Source organism: Geospiza fortis, unplaced genomic scaffold, assembly GCF_000277835.1.
Source record: "Geospiza fortis unplaced genomic scaffold, GeoFor_1.0 scaffold41, whole genome shotgun sequence".
Taxonomy (NCBI): Eukaryota; Metazoa; Chordata; class Aves; order Passeriformes; family Thraupidae; genus Geospiza; species Geospiza fortis.
Genome location: NW_005054299.1, coordinates 4,318,599 through 4,345,793, shown reverse-complemented (window position 1 = coordinate 4,345,793; position 27,195 = coordinate 4,318,599). Strand labels below are relative to the sequence as shown.

At 39.8% G+C, this 27,195-nt stretch overlaps 1 protein-coding gene across 1 annotated transcript in view; it reads right to left on the bottom strand.

Moving 5' to 3' along the window:
- LPGAT1 (lysophosphatidylglycerol acyltransferase 1) overlaps positions 1-27,195 on the bottom strand; it is a 58,413-nt gene that overhangs the window by 14,945 nt on the left and 16,273 nt on the right. Inside the window, exons 2-5 of the mRNA XM_005416169.2 lie at positions 16,359-16,477; positions 11,148-11,243; positions 8,796-9,069; positions 154-280 (exon numbers count right to left, since the gene is read on the bottom strand). Coding sequence (XP_005416226.1) covers positions 154-280; positions 8,796-9,069; positions 11,148-11,243; positions 16,359-16,477 — 616 coding nt within the window. The remainder of the gene's footprint in view (positions 1-153; positions 281-8,795; positions 9,070-11,147; positions 11,244-16,358; positions 16,478-27,195) is intronic.

Here is a 27,195-nt window from a genome sequence, read left to right as displayed (position 1 = left end):
AAAAAAAGACTGATTGTGTTTAAATAATATGAGTTGCCCACCTGCGTGAGACACAAAAAACTCACTCCCACTGCTCCTGATTTCCCCTATCCTGAAATGACACAACTCGTGAATCCTTGAGCTCAGTGTAGGAGGAGCAGCTTCATTTCCCACCTGTAATGTACGTGTGTCACTGCTGGTTGTCGGTAGCCAAGAATCCAGGTCTGGATGTCTATGGGTTCACCTTTGGGATATGCAATGGTTGTATCTATCACCCACTGGAGGCCTTTGGATTTGCTCTCTAGGAACAAAAAGAAAATTCCATGTCACTTATTTGAGAGTTATGCAATTTTTGTATCTCTTCATGAGGTATGAGGCACAAATAAGACCATCAAAAATCAAATCCAGATTTCATTACAGGGCACAGAAACACCCTTACAAACTTCAGCTGGACCTAGATTTAATTTCATGGTTACTTCTGCTGTTCTTAGATACCGTGGTACACAGAACAAGTTCATTCACCAGGTCTGAGTACAGTCACAGAACATCTTAGCCCCAAGGTCAGGTGCTTCTCCCCATTCACCAAAAGGAAAAATCCCAAAATAAACATCAAAGCTTCTTGGTCTGCACTTCAAGCACATGCGCACCTGGGCCTTTCTAAAAGATCACTGATGGAGCAGCAGCCATTCAGATCCCTCAAAGGTTCTTAAAAATGTGAGTTGCAGGATGAAGAGGAAAAGCATCACTTTGAGGCTGTACTTAGGGTAAGAAAGCAAGGAACAGAGGCTGGTCAGTTTTCACAGAGGGGAAGATACTGCACCCACAAGGTTCCAGGAGAGGCTGACACCAGTACATGCTCATATGCGGCTCAGCTCACTTAGAAACTGGAAAAAGGATCAAAGGAGGTGAAAATATTTGCTATTAAGATGAGGAAAGAGAATCAAATCTATGGGTCCCTTCCAACTAAGAATATTCCATGACTCTGTTAAAATCTGAATATAAGTTACAACCAGCAACAGTCAAGGTCATAAGTCAATGACCCCTCTCTGACATGTCTTCAATTCACAGGTTTGCTAAGGGGAAAGCAGCAGAACTGTAGAGCAAACCAAGAAGGAAGGCCACATTGCCAAGATGGCACTTGGAGTTTAGCCTGTGAATTTTCTCTCTGTTCTGGAGCTGTCTTGTGTTTGAGGTCACATTATGCCCAGGCCAGCAGAGTAATGCTCACTTACTGCTTGACACACCAGTATAACATGCTCACACCACATCAGGCAGTATCTCTAAGGATTTAAAAAGCTGACTATCAGAAACAGCCACCCATGGGCAAGAGCATGTAAGAAGTGTTAGCTTTTAGTACAAAGTACAATACTCTTCAAGCCTGCAGCTGAGAAAGCTACAAAAGAAATGTAACAGAAGTTGACAAGAACATTGTCAGCACCAAGAACATCTACTGGGACTAACTGTTCACCATCCTTCCCAATACAAGAACAGACACTGAAAATTCAGCCAAGAGGAAAAGTTTTCATAGCAAACAGAAAAATGATTCTCTGTGTGGAGGGGGAAAAGAAATTTTGGGAATCTCTTGGTAAAGGGTGTCAAGGACGCCAGGAGCTGGGATCAAGAGGAAACTGAATAACCATGGAGGGTTAACTAACCAGGAATCCCCAGCTGGCTTGGGAAACCCACCACACAGGAAACTGCCAGAAGCTTGGAGAATATGTGGGAAAAGTATGATGCGTGCTTGCTGTGTTCTCACTCTAATTTCCTTGGAGTCATGGACAAGACGTTGTGCTAGACATGTGGCCTTGCCCAGAGTGGCCACTCTGATTTTACAGACCTACCACACACCTGAAGGAATCTGCAGCACTGAGTGTGAGCAGCACCCTGAGCCACAGTTACTGACTCCAGCCAGAAAGTGCACGCAAGGACTGGCTTGCAAGTTTCTACCTGCACTTCATTTCATTTCATTTGCATTTAATTTAATTAAGTGTGAAAATTACAGCAATGCTGTCACATGTATCTATCAATTATTTTAACAAGTAGACAGTGTTTTCTTGCTGTCTGCTCATCAGTGGAGTTGTACTGCTTCATTACAAATGCACTACTCCAACAGGGCCAGGCAGCATTTCCTAAAATTTAGATTATGAATTCTTAGCAGTATGCAACATACTATTCCAAAACCTGACCCAGGGCAAGCTGCATAGGTCATGCTGAAACATTCAGTGTTACCTTCAGGAAATACAGTATTTTAGAGCCCTGACAGACACATGAAATGAGAACTGGAGGCTGCAGGCTTGCCAGCATCATGACAGAGTGCTTGTCAAGTCTCTCTTAAGAAAAGCACCAACTACAGAGTGTTTCATTTTAAAAGTAGCAATGAATCAGAGAAAAGCCAATATGAAATTAATATTAAATCAACAGAAGTATTAATTTAGAAATAGATTTTGAAACAAAGTCATTCAAGTTATTATTTTCCCAGATGTAAAGCAAGAATGGATAAAGGCAAGTAAATTGCCAAAGTTAAATTGCCTAAGTGAGAAAGCAACAAAGATCATTAATTGCAGTGAAAAAGTGCCAGATTAATATGGGCACATTTTCTAATTATTTACAGTAAAGTGTTTCAAAATAATTTATTCAATATTTAGCTATATTTAAAGCTGCTCTTTCAGTGGATAATGGTTTGCACTTCATTAAGGGAAGACTCCTGCAGTTCTCTGCTGTGCTGATCTCCTACCTTCTGCTTTTGTGGAGAGAGCTGCTGCAGCACTGGATTCTTCAGTCCAGCTCCAAACTCACCTCCAACCCTTTTCAGGGTAGGGTGAGGGGAAAAACCAGACAGGCCACCAGAAACCCCAGGCCAGGAAAAAAAAGTTCTGTCAGCAACATCAGCCTCTACAGACCTCCTTTTAGAGCAAGCAGGTGTTAGTGCAGCTACCTCCACGTGCTCTCAAATCACAGTATTGGTGCGTGCTCTGCTTTAAAATAAGCCTTACATAACCATCCAAGATATATGACTGCCAAAAAAACCTACATCACCAAGGATTTAGGAAAATTAATTTTGAAATACATCTTGTAATTTTATTTTGGGGGGGGGGGGGGGGTAATCCTGTGTTGCAACCTGCTCATAAGCAAATTTATTTTAAAGCCCAGGAGCTCTGACAGGTCCTGAAACTGGAAAAGAAACTGACAACTGCACAAAACACAAAGGAGTGGTACCTAAATATCTCCAATGATGCTGCTTTCAGGTGTAAGCAGACCTCTAACCAAGAATAAACCCTATTATTTCTTAAATGGAGCACATTAACAGGAGCTCAAACCAAAGCCTGCTGCATCAGTTATAACATGGTTTGAATCTCAGGTCTGGCATTTGCACCTGAGAAATCAGGGAGCTGCATATACCTGTGCTAAAGAACTCCTCTCACCCAGCTTGCCTTGCCCAACTCAGCCACACCTTACTGACAGCCAAACTCTTCCATTTCTGCCTCCCATTAAAAGACACTCTTATCTTTCATTTCTAGTACTTGCTGAAAGCCTGAGCAGCCTGGCTGTCAGAGGCTCCAGCAGAAGAAGCTGCTGCAGAGACCATACTTCAGCTGATCTCTCCAAGCACTGGTTTTTCTGCTGTGCTGTCACTCTGCTTGCCACTTCCAGCACAAGATACGGATTTCTCAAACTGCTTGAAAATGTTAACAGTCTGATTCTTTTGAAATAGCACATAAACCTTCTGAAGATGCCCACAGGCACCTGCCCTGCACAACAGCACCCAAACCCTGCAGCAGTGAGGCACCTTAGTGTGAATGGTACTTGCCTTATGAGTGCTAAGACAAAACTGAACAATGACACGGAGCAGCAGCTTTCTGGCCTAGACAAAAAAAAAATCAGAAGTAAAATTTAAACAGCTTCCTAACTTGTGTGTTGTTTGGGGTTTTGGGCTTTTTTCCAAATCATCAGCAGAGGCAAAGCTTCACAACTATTTTCTTCACCCTGGATTCAAAGATATTAAGTTGCTCCCTATCTACTTAGAAGCAACTCATCATCAGAGTCTTCATGGCACTCAAGCTGTCATCCTCTGAAGTCCTTTCACAACTTGAATGTCTACAATCACAAATTTATGGGGGTTCAGAGCTTCTCTTCATTCCCCCTCTTTGTCCTCCCTGGGGTTGCCATTTCCTGGGGTCAACTCATGCCAAACACCAAATCAGATGATGTACAGAGCCCCTCAAACCCACCAGCAGACTGTCAGTGTTTGCCACTGAGAAAAAGAATAAATCACAGACAGATTTCAGCAGAAAAGCTTGCCTCCAGCTGAGCTCTGGATGGTGTCACACTGCCACACTGGATTCAGAGTGGAAAGAATGCACCAGTTAGCATTCACCAGTGTCCAGGTGTGGTTTCCAGAACACTTGCACCACTGTGAATGCAGCCAAAGAGGCTGCTGGCTCTCCCTGCACAGCAATCCCTTCTTGTAACTTGCTCCTTGTTCTCTACTCGTCCTTGTGTGATCGACTGGATCACTGACCCCAGAATTAACTTTCTTCCCCAAAGATTAACTCTCAGACTGAACATATTACTCATCATTCCAAGATTTTGATGCAACAAACCACCTGGAACAAAACAAGAAGTCTTTTTTCTAGGGGGAAGATAAAACAACAATCAAAAGCTTTCTCACATGTTATTCAAGTCACGTTCCTCAGGTAACAGTGAATGAAAAAGTTTGATTTAAAAGAAATCAATCATGTAGTTCAATTTACAGCCCTGCAGAAGTGAAAAGTTAATTTCTCCAAGAGAAACAGCGTCAGAACTGAATGTACTCTGCTGCATTTGAAAACAGTAAGGTAAGATTTCAGTATGGCTCTAACTATAGTAACCTCTTATCAGACAAAAAATTGCTGCATGGTAAAATAAAACAGACTCTAAAAAACACACTAGAGCAAGTTTGATCAAAAATAAGCTCTGGAATGTGCACCTTTGAAGAACAATAGCTCCAAACTCCTTTGAATTGTCAGCTTTTGGCATTTAGAACATTTTGATAGTTCTGAAACTCACAAAATCAATTCTTACCAGCTGAAGAAACAGTGTATTTGCAACCATGTCAAAGAGTAAGTGTTGTGCTAAAAAAAATTCAAAAAGCTGTTAAATACCCCTGTGAACACACACCTGGGTCACTACTGGGTTAGTGTGGTGATGGCTGCTCATCAAGTGTTTTTATACTGCCCTTTTTCTATTCTGCACTAAGAACTTCTTCTGGAATGCAGGTGCTGGCAGCAGTGTTGGCCTATCTGTCCCATCTGGAGGCTTTCATCAGACACCAAAAGTACCTTAAACTCTCTTTTCAGGGACAGACATCACTTACCTACATTCTCTGCATTATTTAGCTTCAACAGTGGTCATGCTACCAAATGATTGCACTACCTTTCCTATGTTTTTCCATACTTCTATTAATTTAGAAATACAATTACATAATTTTGTTAAACTAAACAAGAGTTTCAAAAGGCAGCAAAAGCAATAAGCATTTCAGTAACTTAATTTAGTATTTACCAGCAAGAAGCTAAAATCCACTCTGAGGAAGGTTGGTACTTGGGTTTTTAAATATGAAAGCAAATTGTTAAGAAGAAAAAATTAAGACAATGGAGGCTTCTTGTCCTGGAAAGGCCCTTGATAAAGAACTGATCACTTTAAGTACAAGAATTACCGAACAGTATTAATTGTCTAACTCAGGAACATTTGATCTTCCTGTCACTTTACAGAGGAAGAATCAGCTCCTAAACTGTGAGAAGTTCATTACTAGCATAAAAAATAAATTGAAAAGGAGATTGGATATTAAGATCATAATTAAGACTAATGAATTTTTGGGGAGGTTACTGAACCTTGCACTTCTCAATATAAATCCACCTCTACCAAAGGGATGCCATAAATCAGATTAGAGACCTTGGAGCAGGCCAGATGATGCAGCACTGAGCCACAATTATTAGCTCAATTCTTGAACTAGAACTTGAAGGCCACAGCTTCAGTGACATGTGACATACAAAAGCCAGCTGGGCTGAGGAGCTGGGGTGGGACACAATCAAACAACTGTATCTGACTTGGTTTGTGTCAAACTGTGATAACAGTACATTAAGGACAAACCACCTTTTATTCTAGTTTCCTTTGTCATCTTTTCTTTTTCACCCAGTTTTACACATCTCTCCAGCTGAGAAAGTAGAATGGTATCAAATTTACAACAGTATAAAAGCTACAAGGATCATTTAAAATTAATTAAGTACTAATAAAATGTTAGCAGTCAAGAACAGAACTGTGTATCATGACTTAACACTAAAATAGCTACCAAGGAAACTCAACAGGAAGGGGACATAATTTTTGATGAGGAAAACTCTTAATCTATAAACCAATTGAACTAAAATCATGTGGCAGAGGAAGGTGAATTACCATCACTACCAATAAAGCTTGGTGGAAACAAAGAGACAGGGAGAATAATAAATGATGGAGTAGAAAGCTTTTTATAGTAAACTGAATAATTTGGCAAGCCAGGACTCCAGGAACATTGTTAAGATAGTACAGAGCACAAGAAGTGCTGCAGATGAAAAATGTGTCCAGCAAACCACGAAGTTCAAGTGTGATGCTTCTGATAGAGAAACCACTTCCCAAGCAAAGGAGGAGAGTTATAATGTACAAAAGGCTTACAGGCAGTCTCTATGGCAGCCCCTGGCAAAACCTTTACTCTGTGCACTACACCTGGCTCTAGCACCCACAGCTCAACTATGGCCACCTGAACAGGAGGGAAGCTTGATTTCACCGACATGGGTTTTTCGTGGAATTAAAAATGGGAAAAGAGAGAAAATATTAACAGTAAAGATATCCACTAACTTTGTCAGACTTCTAACTTCATAATATAACCATAGCAATTGATAGAACTGTATTTCATTCAACTGAACAAACATTTTCTGATGTGGCAAGAGACCAATAAAAGCATTCAGAAAGCAACAGATGAGAGGAAGAATCTTTTATACAAGATACAATCAAGAACTAATATTTCATACATCTCTGAAAGGGAAGTTTTACAGTGCTGGAAATATTTTTGTGAGCTTAGAAGAAGAGAGGGCATAAAATATCTCAGTGTCACTATGTATCAAACACTACTTCTCCCTAGCACATGAAATTTACTTTCACTTTTCTTTTTCATCCCTTTTAGTACGTTTTCAAGTCCATTACTATGAAAGAGTGACAGCTAAACCCACACACTTCATTCCTATTTTTGTCCAATTAGCTTTTCTTGAGTAGGATGGACAATATGGTTCCATTTTATTCCTGAGAGAATTCCTTTATTTTAGTACCAAGTTAGGTCCACACTATCAAATGCTCATTTCTCTAGAGTCTGAATGATGCCACTCAAAGAGGGAAAAAAAAGGAAGCCAAGTCTGAGGTTCAGCTAAGTTGATAGCAACCTAAGAAAAGGAAAATATAAAACTGGTATTTGACAAGCACTTTTGGCCTCCCTCCAGAACAAGACTACTTATAATTAATTTGGGGAAATTCCTGCTCTCCATACCTCTTTAAGACAGCAAGAAATAGAACAGGAACAGGCCAAACTTTTCTCCTCAGAAAAACCCAAACTTTTTAACAAGGACCAGGGTATTCAGTTTCTCTCTTTTAAACCTAAGATATTTTATGACAAGAGCTTTCTTCAGCCTTTCTTTTCTGAATGTAGCCTGACAGGAAACACTCAGGTGAATTCCACAGCTTGATTTTTCAGCTCATTTTAAATCCTACCTTCACTTCTCCAAGAACATCATCTCAATTTATTTCTATGTTGACAAGAATAACTTCAAAAGTAAAAATCTGGAAGCAATTTCTGTACAAGGGTTCTTGCTAACCCTGAAAGTTGAACTTCAGACAGAAAAGAATCCAAAGTCTTTTGCCTATGTGGCTTCATTAGTAAGGATCTTTGTTTCAAATTGTTAAATTATTATCAAAATTTGGCTGTGATACACCAGCCCCACCCATCAATAAGAAACTACCACAACCCCCCAAACCATTGTTTCTATAATAAGTAACAGAAATCCACAAGGAAGTTAAGAAAGATCTAACCCTGCTCTTGAACATGCCAAGAAGTTAATTTTAAGAACCAAGAGACTAAAGCACCACGTCCCATAACCACAGGCATTATTTAACTCCCAGCTATATCCTCCCCTATAGCCCAAGCACCCAGAACAATAATGCTACAGGAATATTCTTATTCCTTCATAACTCTTCTGACATGACAGCCAAAACAATCCTTCAAATCTAGTGATCAGTGACAGTTAACTCCAGCAGCAACGGGGACAGGCAACACCAAGATCTGTATAGAACAGAAGAACCTGAAGTCAGTGGAAAACAGTCCAAGAAGAGGAATAAAGTAAACAGCAGTGGATGCAAAGAAATTTCTAAAGCCTGGAATAAAAATATGAACACAGCCAGCATATTCCAGAAATACTTTTACTATAGTTCCATGCTGTCACAAACCACTGCAAACCATCAATCCTGCCAAAGGAGTAGATCACTTTCTTACTCACTCTGGGTGCCTATTCCAGTATCTGCTTCACCCATCCTCTGAGCCAAGCCAAGCACTCATGCAGCCACACCATATACTAAATCAAATTAAAACTAAGGTTTTTTTTTATCTCAACATCAAAAATAAAGTTAGCAGAACTAAAACTATTATGAAAACATTTATACAATGTATTTGATATTTAAAGAGACCAATTCTACACAACTTTTTTTTAAACTCAAGTCTTTGACATTTAATTTGCTTTATACCCATAGAGTGAAGTGATCTTTACCTTTTCTCACAGCATCTCCAGCTGATGGAGTTCCATTTTCTTGTGGCGCTACAAGCGTCTTCAGAATGACTTGTGTTGCCCCAAGTCTTGGCAGGGTGACATGCTTAAGAAATGGCAAATTGTTTTTCTTGGCAAATGCCTGGCTTGTTTCTCTTCTTTTCCTAAGAAAGCCACCCTCTGGAAATAAAACAATCCACTTCCTATTGCGGCTCCTGTAGTATTTTTCTAGATGATCTTTGAGTAACACGAGTTGCTGGTCACGGTGCGTTCTCCCCTGTAAGGATAAAACATTATCTAAATAAAATGATTGCTTTAAAGAGGTAACATCTTATTTATTATTACATAATTATTATACTTCTAAGGTTTCTCTCTTTTCAGAGATAAAAATGAGCCCCTGAGACAATAAAAAGCAATGTTCTCCTGGGAGTACCTGCTGGAAGCCCATAGGCCAGGCCTCAGCTGGGTTAGCACAGCAGAAGCACAGACCTCACTCAGATCTGCCCTGCTCCAATGACCCACTCATTTCTCCTCTTGGGTGCATTAGGACAACTTCTTCATTTAAGAACCGTAAGATACAGCCTTAATTACTGCACAAATATCTCCAGGAACAATCTTTCCTCTTCCCATCTCTGCATGCACCAAGCTATCCAAAATTTCAGAGGAATCTCTTTACATTAATTAGCATTTTTGAGTGTTTCAAAGTGACCTTGTCAAATCACTCAAAAGACACAGGAGGGCAAAATTAAAGCTCTCCTCAGCAGAGGTGATTTTAACTCTCTGAAATGTCAACAACACTGCCACAAACATTGCACTGTTTGGTGGTTAGTTGGGTTTTTTGGTCAGGGGAAGAAAGAGGGAACGCGTGGGGTTGAATGAAAGACAGTATTTCACTAAAAGTGAGTTTTGTGAAAGTGCTTCTCCTACATTTAAGTCTCCCCATTGCACTTCCAACCTAGCACAAGAGGGAAGGAAAAGGCTCTGCCTGCTCATATTAATGCAATTATAAAGCAATATAAAAGTCCTCAGTTAAGCCAGTCCTTTCTTACCAGACCACAGGACTCCAGGATAGCACAGTAGTTAAGAAAAGAGCTGTGAACAATAACCATCCAAATATGACCAGAGTTAGGCAAAGGACCATTACTCACTCAAATGAAGTATTTTGCCACACCCAAAGGCCAACAGCCTAGAAACACTAATTGGCTTATCTTTAGACTCACAATGACATCATTGTATCTGTGATGTTGTCTATGTCAGCCACTTTACAAAAATGAAGAAAAGCCTTTGTTTTTGCAGCTCAGTGATGATTTGGCTTCCTGACTGGAAGTGCAACCCCATACTCAGAATTTCTAACAAGGCGACAGCCTTGCGTACCTCAAAATGTGCATATTGTAAATTCTACCTAGTGGAACAGATTTATATTTTACAAAGCATCCAACCCTGTTCCTTCCATCCATCCTCTCACAACACACAGCTGTGTGCCTCTAGAGACCTCTGTTTTCTAACTATGCCTCTAGTGTTAGTGAATCTCACTTCAGCTGTGTCCTGCTGTGATCAGGCATTTCTTTATTCCATTCTGGGTAAATTAACTTCTTCTCTGCAAAGTGAAAATTCATTAATTCTCTCTGGCTCTCTACACATTTTATGTCCAGACAAAAGAATAAGGGAGGAAAGAAACATGTATGATGGATGTTGCAGTTCATGTAACTGGAAACAGATTCATGCTTTTCATTGGCCTCCTGCTTTGAAAGGGCAGTTTGATCAACAGCCACCAAACAACAAAAAACCCTATCCAAGCTGTATGAAATAATCTGAAAGTCTCATTCATTAATATTTCAGATGTTGAGCTCAACAGACATTCCTTCTCAATGCTCAAATAATAATTAACCTTCAAGAACCAATTACTATTTACACAGGTCCATCACCACCTTAAATTGATCCGCTACTACGTCACCATCAAAAGGGACAGTCCTGCCTGTCCTAATTTGAAACTTTGCAGCCAGAAGAGTGACCTAACCAGACAGACTCTCTGCATAGCTTCAAGGTCACTAAGGAAAGATGAGAGGTGTGCTCAGAAACAGAGATAAAAAGGACTGCCCATGTATTTTGCTTGTACACCTCTCTCATAACAGGCTCCCTTCACAACTGGATTCCATCATCATTTGTATCTATGCAAATAACAAAAACAGCTTGGAAAATAAAGCAGCTTCAGAACAAAGACCTCCTCAAATATACACTTCACAGCAAAGCTATTTCATTGTGCAAACCAACCACAAGGTGATAAGTAAGTCCCATAACACCATGATGTTCCAAACAGAAGGATAAATCAAAACAGTATTGTGAGTTTCCATTTACCTGTCTTATAAAGAAGTCTCCATGGATTAGAGACACAATGCCAAAGTTTGTATACTTAAAAATATGGTCCATCAGCCACATCATCTGACGGACAACCTGAAAAGTAAAAATAAATTTTAAAAATGAGTGAATTATCAAGTGCAGAGAATGATGATTTATGTATATACTGGTCACATTCTTGTCACTTACAACAGCAATAAAACTGGCAAATAAATAGAATAAGGTCCTTTATGCCCAATACATAAAGCAGCACAGGTGCTATGCCTCTCCCTCGAGAGTAAGATTAAATAGCTGCCTTTTTGTTATGTAATACACAGTTCTACAGCATTAGCCATGGCAGAGCAGCCACTTGTATCCCTGAAAATTTAATCAAGCCTGCAGCTGCTTGTCCCAGTCAAGCAGCACAGTGGGAAGGCAAAACCAGCAAGTTTGGGCAGATCAATTCACTTGACCATCACTTCTTACAGGACAGTGAAGGCAGCTACTTTACCTGTTCAGTCCTTTGAGATTTAAAATAGAAGAATTACTCCCCACAAAGTAAACAACAGAAGGGAAAAGCTTCTTTTCTCACAAGGTCTTTTTCCTCTATCTCTCCTACACGAAGTTTTTGAGAGGGGTAGGAAGTGGCTCCCCAAAACTGGAACACCCAGTGTCTCTTACATGCTCCCAGCCATTGGCCAGGCTGCCTTTTCTCTTCCTTGGGTTAGGAGCCCACACCACAGCTGGCACAAGCTCAGTGAACCTGAAGTCATGTAAACCTGTACTCTTCAATTTACCACTATCAAGAAAGAATATGAAGGACTGTGACATTTCTCTGGTGGCCAGATGATCATTCAAGCACCTTCTGCTTTGCATCTTTCTCACACACTTTGAGGCAAACACAGAAGAAAGTAGCTTCAGAAATAAAGATAACATGCTACTATCCCTTCCTGTCTGCCAGTGGTATTTCTTACTAGATGCTACACATCCAAAGGACCAAAGGCACACTATGTATTTGTGAGCGACAAAAGAAAAATGAGTTCCTAGATCCAGCGCCTTACTTGAGACTAATATTGGTGAAATCGCTTATCCTACAGTGATCTCCAAGCCTGTGTTAAATTAAAGTGAGGATCTTAAAGCCAAATTCTTCTCTGCAGACATTAACATTCTTTCCATCTCAGTAAACTAAAAAGCTTTATGCAAAAAAAACACGAAAGAAGGGTGTGCCCTAAGGACAAGAGTCAAAAAAAGCATCACCCACAGGTGTTACTGCTCATCAAGGCACTACAGTAAGCTCATAACCATGCATCACCCAAAGGGGACAGGCTGCTGTAGGGAACCACATCCTTTGATAGAAACACCACCAAAATTTCACTAATGATGATTTAGCCTGCAGCAGTACTCAGGCCTGCCAGTGTTCACCTACTCCTTTGACATTTTGACAACTACCTTCCATTGTATCAAGCAGAAGTTAAACCAACACAATTTATTTTACTGGAGGAGATAAGCAAGCTTAATACTCTGCTTTGCTGGAAAGACAACGTGTCTTTTGAGAAGTCAGCACTGGTCCCAGACGTCCCATGGCAATCCTGGATGAGGAACTCTGGCCCAGCAGCGCTACAGCTTCTCCCCTACCATACCATCTGATGCTGTCTTTTTCTTTAGATAATGGTAGGTTTATCCTGCAAGTTGATCACTGCTCTTCAGAGTCTGAAGTCCATCTCACCTTGTTTTAAGTGCCACAGGGCTTTCAACTAGCATCCCTGAGCTTCCCCAGTCTTTCTGAGGAGGGATGAGATTTTGTCAAAGATAAGTGTGACATGCAAATTACAACAGGGACACACACAGTCTGCAGTGTGTGGGCTACAAAGAGACAAACTTCAGAGCCCAGTGATCATAAATCTGCCTGTAAGCCTAGCAAATGGTAAGAAGTACAAAGAGAAAGTATTTTTATGTATGAAATAATATATATACACATACTAACATACCAAATCAAAAAGCAGTTCAACGAATATGACACAGTTGTCTTGTCTGCATTCAAAAGGCAAATGAGATTAATGGATATTCATTTTATTCTGCTAGCAAGGGCAGAATAGGGGACACTGGTATTTTGTTGGTAACTCTTCTACGCAGTGACTCCTCTATTTAGTATCCTCAGGAATAAAACAACGCTTATGAGATGAGCCTCTTATCACTTGCATTTCAAGGAGGCTTAAACAAAGACATTCAGAAGTATTCTGAACACAAATTAATAGTTGTTGATGGCTTCAAAGAACTTTTGGATGCCACTTCAGGCTCTTTTTCCTTCATGCTTGGTTAAGTAAGTTCAGAAGCTAGAAAAAGCTTTTTCCAACTATATATAAAAAAAACTAGGTGCCTTCTATTCACAGGCCCACTTCAGTCTACACAGATTTCATAACAAAGCAACCTGGACAGACTTTCATCTTTCAAGCACCTGTAACTTAACAATGAAACCTGAGAAAGCACGACTTGAAATCTGCACACAAAACACTGCAAGCTGCACTTTTGTCCCCACTACACCCTTCCTGGCACTGCTTTCTGTTCCAAATCAGAAAAAACCCCCACATTTATCAGTCCTAATCCAGTCAGAAAGCAGTAATAGCAGCATTTTAACCTACTTCTTTGTGTTAAACACATAACTTTCAGCATTTATGAGAACACAACTTACTTACTGAATTTTTTAAACTCTTACTTTCACAAAGAAATTGGAACAATTTCTCAACCTTTAATAAAAGTGTAATTAGGTCACTTCTGGTTCACCTGAAATTTTGCTGTTTGGCTTATATTGTGGTATAATGTATTAATCAAACAATGCCAATTCAGTCCTTCCACTAAAATTCTCATTTTTAGCTAAAGTTCCACTTCTCTAATGAGAGATCATTTTTTTCTTATTCAGGTAAGTGAATCTAAAAACCCAGAAATATCTCAGCACATGTATTTTATCTTACTGCTTTGTAAGACTAAATTTACTTAAAGCAGATAATCTACACTCTCATTGGTATGTAAGGATTTATAAAATACTGGAAAAAATTACCATCATGGCTCCTGACACCACCCTTGGGAAACACTGTCAAGTTACAAGACTGTCTCATGAGTTTTCCTCACTATATAGAAAAATCCAGAACTTTAAATTGAACACTTCTGATGTCTTGCATGAACATTTTTTTAAAAAGCAGCATTAAACTATAAGTGCTTGCAGATTATATCTGGTTTTGGTCTCTACTGGCTGGTAAAAGCAAGCAAAAGAAGTTCTGGACTGGCACAAGCTTAATACTCCTAAAGAAAAAAAAAATTCTTGAAAATTACAATCTTGCTGATTGATTAGTATCAAGCTTGTGAAGGACTCCACGTTAAGTTTAAATTGGCTTCAAGAAAAGGTGACTGATTTAGACATTTACATACTGTACAATGATTATTTCTGGACAGGTAGGTTTATTTTTTTCCCCCCAGTACTTTCACAGTCACACGAAGTAAAGACAATTCTCTTTAGAAACATGAAGCATGCTATTTAAAAGCATCTGATCCAGCAAGTTCTAGCAAACATAAACTATCCTGATCTTTCTCATTATTTTCAGCCAGTTGTACTACTCATGCTGTATTTTAAGCATGCATTGAAGCTCATATTGTTTTACTTCTTTATTAGTTAAAAACATCAAAGCCACACTAAGCTGTGGACATGCACATTCCAAGAGCAATAACTACAACTACTTCAGGGAAAAAATAGTGATTTTAGGGATTTTCTGCTTTTCTGAAAACATGCAAACATAATAATTTCCATGGTGAAGATTATTTGTGATCTCAATGCCTTCCTTCATTTTTAGCATCTCCTACATTCACTGAAACTTACTCTGTCTTGACTGAAATGTTTAAGCTATGGGGTCAAATGGGATTAACATGACTTAGATTTGTATCTATAAACCAGTGGTTAAGATCATATGCCATACATATCCACAGGACTACACCCTCACAGTCACATCTTTACCACAAGATTTTCCTGTGTACAATTTTGATGAGGGAAATTAAAGAGTTTATTCTGTCATTCTACTCATTTGGGTACAGCACAGAATACCATGTATACCAAATTCCCTCAATTCAAAAATAAATGAAAGCAATCAGAATTAGTTTTACAACAGCCTGCTCTAGACTAGAGTAGAAAGAAAGAAAGGTCTCTGCTCCATCTTGAGTACCATTTTCATGGTGAGGTGGGGTGGTTTAAAAGGTTTTTTAATTGATTTTTTGGGGGGTTTGGTTTTTTTGGTTTTTTGTTTTGTTTGGTTTTTTTTTAAATTTTAAATCAGTTTTGCTGTCATAAGCAAGATCTGGAAAATTTTTAAAAAATGGTAAATCACTGATAAAGGTAAGTGTACCCTTAACTCTATCAATTTGCACTAACAGTGCCAGGTACAAATTGTGCAGATTCAACAAAAAACAGCTCTTGTTTCCTTGTTTCTTCAGGGTATGATGAAGGAAGCAACACTAAGACACTTCAAGAAAGAAGACAACACTAAGATATATACAGCTGATGCATTTTTTCAGCTTGACAGGTATGCCTCCTACCCTTTGTAGCCTAATCATGCATACATGCCCTTCTTCCTGATTTGTACAGAAATTTGATTTCCTGTTTAGATCTTACACTCTGGTTTCCACTCCTTATATATTAATTTTCTGAAGAGCAATGCATGGAATAATTAACATTAGTTACATTTCTCACCAAGAAATCTTTAAGGTCTTGTGAAATAAGAGTTCAAGCAATTTGGACCTTAGCTAGGCAGGTTAGCTTTGGCATGCCCTCATCCTACCAAAATCCCATACACTGCTTGCTCTAGCTTTGAGAAAAATGCCATGCTGGAATAAAGTAATAAGCAAGAAGCTAGACCTATGCTGGTCTGAGCAAATTTGGCTTGAGTTGCACAAAGGCTTGAGGTGAGAGGAAAAAGTCAAGTACACGATTGCTTGTGAGGAGATCTGCTTCCCTCTGCCTTAACCTTGACTGGATGCACAGTGACTCAGCTCACAGCTCACCTTCTCCAAAGAGTGTCCAGGTGGAGAGTGTCCTGCTCCAAGCTCCTGGCTGTCACTCTGGAGCAAATCCAAACAAAAGCTCCCTACTGAGATGACCTGGCGGGTTACTGTGAGCCATTGGGCTGCACAGGGATGTGACCAGGGAACCCAGCACACCAGCAGCCATCCCCTGCCCCGGCTGTAGCCTACCGTGCCTTTGTCCTGCAGGCACATCATCAGCGTGCACACGTCACCCGTCGCTTGGTGGTTCACCAGCACCATGGCTTCATCTTCTGACACTGCTTTGACATCATCACCCCATTCCACTACTATCAACAAAAAAAAAAAAAAGGTAAATTTAACAATGAGAACATGGAAATTTTTCTATCCACAAAACGACCCCACACCCAGACTATAATCATAAAGAAACCTACATGCTACATGTCAATTTATATTGGCACATAGCACAAGGCAGGAACATTAGCAAGACTGTTTATCCAAGCAGGGGGTATCCAGCTCAGTTTGAAACTGCATGCGCAGAATAAGAACAAAACAAAAATACTCTACCAGAACATGTGCACCAGAGATTGATCTTTTTGTGTCATTACACCATTCTATATTTAGGGTCTGAAAATTACATAAGCTTTTTGACCCAGCTTTCATATTCATCTATCTCACCTCATTACATTAAAAGGAAAATTATATTGTCAACTCTGGGTTTTGCTGGCTGGGTTTGGTTTTTTTTTTTAATTTAGCAAGTTTTTTTCGTTTCTACGCTCGCTATTATAATTCTGCTCCAGTAAAAGCAAAACAAAAAATCTGTATTTGGATCATTAGGTTTAAAATGCTACGTTAAACAAACTCATTCATTCAAATCTAAACAAGTTAGCTAAAGGCAAGGAAGTGGGTTCAAAAAAGGCTGCTCAGATGACAGAATCTATTAGTTAATACTTCAGAGACCAGATGCTCCAGTGGCAAGAATGATGTCAGAAGGAAGATACAGTTGATTACCACCCAACGCTTAAACTGACTATCAAAACCATGCTGAGGTAAGGAAGAGGGGTTAAAATTGATAGCTCCATCATCATGAAGTAAGTGGAGAAAGAGAAGAGTGTCTCCCAAAGAACACAGGATGGGAAACCAGGAAATGTGTGCTGTAAACTAAAGACCAGAATATGTCTAATGCTGCTCTTGGGGCAAAGAGACAAGTGAGTAGAGTTTGTGTTTCTTCAGTGAGAGGCATGGACACTGCAATAATGGACACTGCAGTGCGATGGAGACAGGCAGAGGAGCTCTGTGAAGTTCCAAAAGAAAACTAAGATGCATTGCCTGTGCATGTAGGACATAACTTTTCCTGTGTTTCTTCCATACCTTCAGTGGTTCCTACTGGCTATTATTTTCAGCTCTGACAACAAAGGGAATATTTCACCTGCACTACTGACTCTTTTGTACTGTTAAAAGTTCTCCAGGCAGTGAAAAACTCTCAGCACAGGCTAATTACTGTCTTTTAATAGATGGTTTAACTGATGCAAAGGTAATAGGCTATGCACTGAAGACAAGAAGCAATAATCCATGCATAGCTTCCTGTCCTTGAAGAAATCAATTAGTGTCACACTTTTGAAAATTGCCACTTTATAACAGTTCCAAAATTAGTAATGAATTGAGACTTGAACACAAAATAAATTTTAAAAATTCCCTGTGATGCCCTCTCTCACTCCATGAACGCTGGAAAATGCTTGGCCATGTCACAGTTGACGTGCTCCTTCCTTATCAAGTGTTTCACATATCTCACCATGGCAGTATCCCACAGAGCAAGAAATTAAGATGAAAGAGAATTGTTTCAAAGGGAAATGAATCAACCACATACCAACTTTGAAATTATTACTTCAGTGTTTCTATTAAGCAGCCAATATACAATAGTCTTACTGAACTGTGGCTTTCTAAAAGTAATAAAAACTAAGTACTAAATATATCAAGTTTCTACAAAAATCACATTTCTTACAGGTAGCTAACTGTTTCCAAATAAAACTATTTTATTTCTAGATCATTCAGAGAAAATAAATGCATTTCTTTACTATAAACATTTCCCTGGAACATAGCAATTTAGCAGTAATAATTTAAATTGTAGAACAGTTTAAAATTAAGCTCTTCAAAAATGATTCAGAAATCTAACTTCACAATGGATTAAAATGAAGGTCATGACTGAAAAATACAAGCCATGAGAAGCAGCACACAGTTGAAAGCAGATAAAGAGGAGAACTTATGAAGCTCAATTTGCTATAAAAAAGTAAACTTTTAACATACTAGGTGAAGACTAATGTCTGACTTTGAAACTTTCAGATAGGCCCAGTCAAAGAAATAGAGGGGGAAAAAACCTCTCATTACCAATTTTACCACCTGTTGTTAAATACAAGGGGGTATAAAACAAACAAGCAGCTCACAATGCACTAACAGGTTTCAGCTGAGAAGTAAGAAAAGGTGAGCTCTGTGATCCCACTCCAAACACAAGGTGAAGAAAAATGAAGTTTGATTTAATTCTTCAGGCTGATTGACTCCACTCATTGCACCTATCAAGCAGCCAAGCCAAGAGCTCAGCTGACAGGTACTGGGTTATTAAGTCCCAGGGTACCAGCTGGCCTCCCTCTTGCTTCTTCCCCCTGTCAATCCTCCTCAGGCAGCCAGGCTGTCTCTTGTGCTTAATAACGCTTCATGGTCAATTGATTGACCTGATTATCAAGGAGAACACAATCACTTTGTCCAAGTCCTTCACACAGCATTTCTGGATTGAAAAGAGAACAGCAAACCACAGAAGTGTGCAGAAAAACCACTGCCACTACTACAGCTTTATAAAGAAGAAAAAACCAAACCCTCAAATCTCTAGTTTTAAGTTCACTGTGTCCCTTTAAATTTGGGGAGGGGGGAGGGGGAATAAATGCTCATCTTTAATATTCTCCCCACACAAAGGAGAACCTTTTGCTTTAAAAAATACTTGCACTATTACATTCCTCCGCTGCAGTTGGAAACATTGAAATCAAAACCTCAGCTGCATGGCAGCAGAACCAACAACACTGCTTTGCTCCACTGTAAGACAAAAAACAGCTCAAAGGCAAATATTGGTTACTTGGGGTCCTGAGATCCAGCAAACTTTCCTCCACAGCTTCTTTCTATTGCCAGAGCACATTTTTTAAAGACAGCAGTTCTGTGTCTACAGCCTGACAATAGTTAGATTTCTGCAAATGCAATTTAACATTGTAAAATAACATAAAGGGAGTAAAGAGCAGGGAATCATTTTAATGTGGCAAGACAGAAGTGATTTAGCTTGAAGAGAGACTTCACTTGTGACTTCAGGTTGTGAGCAAAAGGCTTCCCCAGAAAAGGATGAAGACAAATCTACTTGCAATTACATGAGCCCCAGGACAGAAATATTTATCCTTCTCTCATAAAAAGAAGTGCAAGATGTACAACATCAAGAAAATATTTCATTTAATGAGCTGCAGACTTAGCTCTTTATGATCTAATCTTTATAGAGCTCCAAGAAGAGAACGAAAGTAATACAGTTTTTTTCATATTTTCACTGAACTATTACTAGTTATTGCAGGTTCTCAGAACACTTGGCTACTTTGTAATCATGTCCTTAATGTAACTGTCTGCATGCAAGTGATGCTATGAATAAATATTCAAGCACTTCATTTACAGTATGTCATGAGGCTGAGCAAAGGACTACTAACCTAACTAACCATTCACTAGATTTATTTTATAGTTTTGAATATACCTGGAAGAATGGCACTCTACTGATTTGTGCAACTGCCCAGTCATTAATATGAACAACTTCATTCTGCATACTGTATTTTAATAATTAAAAAATGCTCTGAAACTTTCAGCATCTCTTCTTTGTTACAGTCAGTAGTTTCACTACAGTGTGCCCTAAGAATTGGCATAGATCTCCTTGGCCTCATAACAACTTAAGTCCTTATTTATTATTTCAAAAAGCCCTGAGTTTTAAAGACTTGACATTTTATGGCAAGGTCAGGGAAGTCACCTTAACCATTCTAATCACAACTACTGAAACACAAATCACCTAGAAGTTACAATATATGTAAACATGTAATTGCTTCGGATATCCACTTTATTTGCTATTTAGACTTAAGTCCACACAATATTCACAACTTTCTCTAGAAACTGGGAGAAGTTAAGAACTTCCACTCCAGAACTTTGCACAGAATCACAGAATGGGTAAGGTTGGAAGGAACCACAGTGACTCATGCAACCCAACCTCCCTGCTCTAGCACATTCATCCCAGAGCACATGGCACAGGATTCCACACAGTTCTTGAATATCTCCAGTGAGGGAGACTCTCCACAACCTCTTTGGACAACCTGTTCCAGTGCTTGGTCACTGCACAGTAAAGAAATTCTTCCTCATTCAAGTGGAACTTCCTGCATCAGTTTCTGCGCATTGTCCTTGTCCTATTGCCCGGCACCAGGGAGCAGAGCCTGGTCCATCCTCTGACATCTCCCTTCAGACATCTAAGAACCTGATTGATGAGGTTCCCTCTCAGTCACCTCTCTCATCTTTTCCTCCTAAGACAGATGCTGCAGTCCCCGCATCATCTTTGCAGGCCTCCACTGGACCAGCTCCAGTAGCTCCATGTCTCTCTTGTACTGAGGAGTCCAGAACTGGACACAGCATTCCAGATGTGGCCTCACTGGAGCAGAACTGAGGACAGGATCACCTCCCCTGACCTGCTGGCAATGCTGTCCCCAGTGCACCCCAGGACACCGCTGGCCTTACTGGCAAAAGGCGCTGCTGGCTCAGGGACAGCTCGTGGTCCACCAGGACTTCCCGGTCATTCTCACAGAGCTGCTCTCCAGCAGGCCAGCTCCCAGACTGTGCTGCTGGTGCACGGGGTTATTCCTCCCCAGGTACAGGACCCTGCCTTTTTAGACCCATCCATAGTTTATTTTCCCTTCTGATCACTTGCATCCATGCCACAAGACTTCATGAAAACTTGTTCCAAGAAGCTGCAGACTGGCAACTGTTAGAACGGAACAGATCCACCTTTAGTCAATCACTTGGAAACCTTCAGCAACAAATAAACAGTATAACTGAGGAACAGCCTTCCTCAAAAGCCACCCTGCTATCTAGCAGAAAGAATGTTATTGTTAGGTATTGAGCAGTGACTAATGCCTGACAACCAGGTTTCTATGTTTTAAACATTTCCCCTCTTAGTCAAGCGTTTATGTCTGGCAAGTTGCAATCCTGCTTTACTGTTATTCACAAACAACTCCTCAAAGCATGTTTCAACTGGAGTAACCATGTACAGTTGTTCAACTCATTTGTCTCTCCTTAATAGATGGGATTCTTTGATAGCTGGCATTACGAAATCCCAGAAGTGATGCCAAAGGTTAAATACTACTTAGATGTTTTTTACCCTTCACAAAAAGGTTAAGGTATTTATCTCTGAGAACTGGTTGTCTACAGTGAACAAAAGGAAAACAAAAAATGGACTAAGCTAATTATTGTACAGTTAGTCTTTTACACTTACTAAGCACGTATTTTAGGGTCAGCATATATTTTAAAACACCTACATAAAATCAGACAAATACTACTTGAAAGAGAAAAATAGCTCTTCTTATCCCACCCATTCCTTCCAAAATTCCTACTGCCAAGGAAGACTTCATATCTTGTTTTTAATAACACACAAGAGGTACAGATGATGAATAAAAATACAGCACAGAAAAGGAATGAAAGAACATACATACAAAATAGTATCTCATTAAACATGGCTTCACTTCATATACTGTCCATCTTCTATTAAAGAATGTACCATTCCTAACAGAAGTATTGTTGATTTCAAGGCTACCATATCCCTATCTTTAGGTTGTAAACATGCAATCTCAAACCAGATTTTTCTAACAAAAAGAGCATCCTTTACAGATAACTTGATTCAGATTTTTATGATGATAAACTGACTGCACTGCACTGACAATTTTTCCCTGTATTTCAATGAAGAAAAACGCTTGAAATAGAAAATTCAGAGTAGGAACAGCAGCTGGGGAAGGGAAGGCTGCAAATAAAGGCAGGTTATTCCTACAATATATGTTAATAAGCCAAGGCTGGGTTTAAGATGTCCCAGTCACCATCTTTGGTTTTTTGTGACCAACCATTTTGCACACCTCTACACTTCATTGTACGAAACAACACAAATTTCTTTTTGCTCTCAGTTCTCTTAGCTTCTGTTCCCCCCTCCTGCAGTTTAAAGTCAGATGTGCTTTGTGGACAAGAACACTTCAGTAGTCACAGTATTTATCCCCTAAGTCAACCCACCCTCTTACTTCAATTAACCAACAGTCAGAAGTGTTAGAAACAGGAGACAATTACAACAGGGATGCCCTGGCTCTGTCACCTTTCTAACCAAGCCAAGAATCAGGTTTTTTCCTAAAGCACAGCAGTTCCTTTTGGAAACAGGCTCTAGCAATGACTGCTTTTGAAGACTGACTTAATTTTCCTGGAGTGCACATTCAAGATCTCAAGGGTACAGTTTACTTGAGTTCTATAATTCACTGGCACAAGAGATGACGCTTGTGGCTGAAGAGAGGGCTCCTTTTACCCATATGTGAATGAGAATCAATAATCAGCAAAACCTTAGCTCACCTTCAAGGAAGCAAACTTCTTCCACTGACTTAAATACTGGCAATACCATTTCAAGAGCTTCAGCACTTTGCAGTTGTATTAGGCAAGCAGTTTACATGACGAGAAAACTTTTAAAATTAAAAATCCTGTCAGAATATGCAAGCTATGACCACAGCAGATATTTAAGGAAGAGTTCCAATATATCTTAAGTGTTACAAGAACATGTCTTGCACTGGACATACCCTCCACATTTTCTGGAGGCCTCAGTTATTTCATGCTGCTCCCACAAAACTGCCTGACATGTAGAGGCACCCTAACCCTACATCTCATAGTTTTGATCATCCACATTGGAAGCCCAGCTATAGATGGTGGTGCCTGCTCCCAAGGAGCGGTACAAGTCACGGTGTTTGTAGCCCCACAGGTAAACAGGAACTGTGAGATGTGAAGATGGATGTCAGCTTTCATGACTACAGTAGTAATGAGCTGTAGCAGCTGAGAAGAAACCCCGCTGTCTGTTTTGCTGCTTCTATTCTTAGAAAAGCAACTGCAAGACTGAAGAAGGAGACGGAGTGCTGAAATCCTTTTGAAGCACCTCGCGCTCATGAGTCACAGCACTCGCAGAAGGAGCGAGCTGAGCAGCACATTCCTCCCCAGTGACAGATAAAATACCTTAACCACTCAGAAGAACATCAATGCATTCATGAACTAATATCCTAAAGCTTTAATACCTTACATACTGCAGATGGTATAATGGCCAGGAGAAAAAAATTAGTTTGTTTGAAGTCTAGAAGGAGAAGTGAAACAGTGGGGTAGTCTAGCAAGTTTTCTCACCACTAAAGAATATTTCAAAATAAAAAGTCAGCACAAGTAAAGGTTATTAAGGGATACTGCAATCAAATGATCAGGCCTAAAAGTTGAAAATTATCCTGACAAGTTTTAAAGTATGCACACAAAAAATTACCTAGTTAGAAGCACACTGTCACCAAGGCCCTAAAAAGGCAGATGAACCTGAGCCAGGAGTAAACACAGTTCAGATTAACTGCCACCACTTCAGTTTATGTGCAAAGCCCACATCCTGTACCATTCTGGTCATTCCCAGTTACAGTGTCAAAAGAAATAATGTCAACCTATGTTCAAAAAAATCTATTTCCAACACAAAATAAAGACTAAATTTACAGGACTGTCTTTAAGATTACCATAAACCAAAAAAAGGATTAAGCTGAAGACGAACTTTTGCCTTTTCCTGATCAAAAGCCTCTAAACACTGGGGATGACCAAAAAGTTGTAACACTGTAAGTGATGGAAACAAAGAATCATATTTTCATAAAACAAATATCAGAGAGGTTCTGAATAGAAGGATCTCAGCTAGGTTCTTACATAGTGCAAAGACAAGATTTGCAGCTTACTAAGACTGCACAAGTAACCTCATTTGACAATCACTGATCTCAAGATCTATCGTATGAAAAAAATGTCCCACAGAATTTAGGTCCAGAGATGTTTTACTCCTCCTTAAACAGAGAGTATGGATTTGAAAATTCTAAGAGACAGCCAAGACATACTTCTTTTTTTTACCACTCTGCACTTTGTGATTCAAGTCCAAGGTCAGAGAAGATGATGGAAATAGCACAGACTACCTCCCATCACAGAGGTCAGCACTTACTGAACTAGACCTGTTGTCAGACAAGGCTGTGGGTCCTGTATTTTGGTCTCTTTATCCACAGAAATAATTTTTACAAGTGAAAAAGGATGCTTACCAATTAAGCACACGAGTTTAAATACTGAATCCATGTAATGCTTTTCCATTGTTTTAAAATGCAAGTCAAAATTTCAGGGTTTCACCTGTAACACTGATGTCTGCTTTTAACAAGAGGCAAATTTGATTTTGGTCTACCCTGAGTTGATATCTCAGAAGTCCTTTTCAGTGTATTGTATATTGAAATGACAGTAATTTAACTATGGTTACAATGCAAACCATATCCTCATTGCAAAGAAACTCTATCTGCAAGGCTGCTTTATGAAGAACAGCCTGGCTTTTCTAGAATTAAAAAGAAAAGTTACTTTGAAAGCAGCAATTCTGGAATACAACACCACTACAACATACCCAGCATGCTTTTTTGCAAAAGGTTAAGTACTACAGAGGAGCAAGAGAGAAGGAAAGAGTTGGTTTTCTCTGGTAAAAAAACATACCAGTGCTGCTGGGTAAGGAAAATATGCTATGAATACAAAGTTTCCTATTATTTTTACCCTTATCACCCTTTCAAGCAAACAGCAGTTGGCTGAGGCTCTGTATTTTTAATGACTTGAACCCAGCAGGTTGCTGTAGTACTTAACCCATACTCATCTGCCCCATCACCACTGCTGGGCCACTAAGCAAGCAGGAACAGAGCTGACAAACAGGCTCTGACTCAGCAAACACCGACAGGAATATAAGTGCTATGGCACTTTTGTCTTTATTTTCCCTTTAAAAACTACTGCTATCTTATAAAAAATACCCATCTGCTGCATGAGTGGAGAACTTGTTTCCTCCTGGGTTCAAATCAGAAAATACCATATGACTTCATGCTCAGTATATGAAGTGGGGGGAAGAGGGAAGAAGCAGGATGTTTGGAGTGACGGCGCTTGTCTTCCCCAGCAAACACTTGTGTGATGGAGCCCTGCCTTCCCAGGGATTGCTGAACACCTGCCTGCCATGGGAACTGCAGAAAGACTTCCTTGCTTTGCTTGGCTTGTGTGCCCAGCTTTTGCTTTCTCCATTAGACTTTGCTTCAACCCATAGGTTTTCTCACTTTTACTTTCAATTCTCTGCAGATCCTGCTAGCAGGGAAGTGACCCAGCAGCTGCGTGGGGCTTGTGGGGTGGCTGGGGTTAAACCACAACAAAGAGCCACTGAGATGATGAAGGGACCAGAGCACCTTTCATAGGAGGAGAGGCTGAGGGAGCTGGGACTGCTCAGCCTGAAGAACAAAAGGCTTCAGAGGGAAAATCATACCTGTGTGTTAGTACCTGATAAAGGCCCAGAGAGAAGTGTAAAGATGGCTTATCCAGACTCTTCCCTGCAGTGTCCAGTGACAGGTTGAGAGGTAATAGGGAAAAATAAAAAAATAAAGGATACCCCACTTCAACACAAGGCAAAAAAAAAAAAATCCACAACAACCACACCACCAAAGCATCTTTACTATAGTATGTTTCCAGGTTGCACAATGAGGTTGTGAAACGTCCATCCTTGGAGCTGTTCAAACCCTGACAGTACAGGAACCTGTGCAACTAACCTGGCTTTGAGATATATGATCCTTAGAAGTCCTTTCCAACCTAAACAGTTCTAACAGCCTGATACCAGGAGGAAAAACACAGTGTTAATAGAACTCTCTCTTAGTGGGTATGCACAGCTACAACAAAACCTACAACTTCATCCTGCAGCATGAGAAGGAACAGCCTTTACAACCACAAAGCACATACTGCAAATAAAAACTGGCAATGTTTTTCTGTCTTACTGCTGCAGAACTGCAGCAAAGATAAATCTGAAAGATAGTTCAAATCTTAATATGAAAGAAGCAGAGTATGATTCATCTGGGATCATCAAAATCAGGAAAAAAAGTGGTACCAACCCCAGGAGCTGGAGGCAACAATGCATTTTAGCCATTCAGAATAAGCCATTGTGTTCACTGCTAGGAAGTCTTGATATTTTCATCTGAAGATCTTCATTTAGATATTTTTCTTTTTAGCTATATTATGGAAAAGTGAACTCCTCTATGGAGACTGTTTTGTCTGCATGACAAACATAACACATGAAAGCAGCGAGACTGAAACTGAACTACTTTAATTAAGTTACTTGAACACCAAGATACTCAAATTACTATTTAATACTCAGATATAGCTAGTGACACCTACTCAAACACAAAACTTAAGAGTAATAACAAGTAAACAAAAAACCCCAATATGCAAAGTGGGAAGGCCCCAATTATTTCCTGCATTATCTTTATCCAAGATATTTATCTAAAATAGTTACCTAAGCTGCTCTTATACTCGAGAAGCAGAAGAGAGTCACTGCAACATCACGGGACAATCTCTGCTGGTGGAAAAAAAAAACCCAAAACTAGAAGGGGCAAGCCAGCACAATCAGGGCTATCAGAAGACGGTATGAACTGTGGTTTGCCACGCTGGAAGACCTGCTGGGCAAGTCTGGTTGGCCCAACAAGAAAAGCATAACCAGGACGAGTCACCCAGGTTACCTTCAAAACTGCTGTGAATTTCTTTCTGAAACAAACTTGTTAGGCATACTGTGGTCTTTAAAACATAGCAAGTGTAGAGTTTTGTTCTCTTAAAGAACATGTTTAGAACACGCTAAAAACCTGCATCCTCCCCACTCTTTTTTGCAGGCTGATGTACAAGAGAAAGTTAAACATCCTTGGTACAA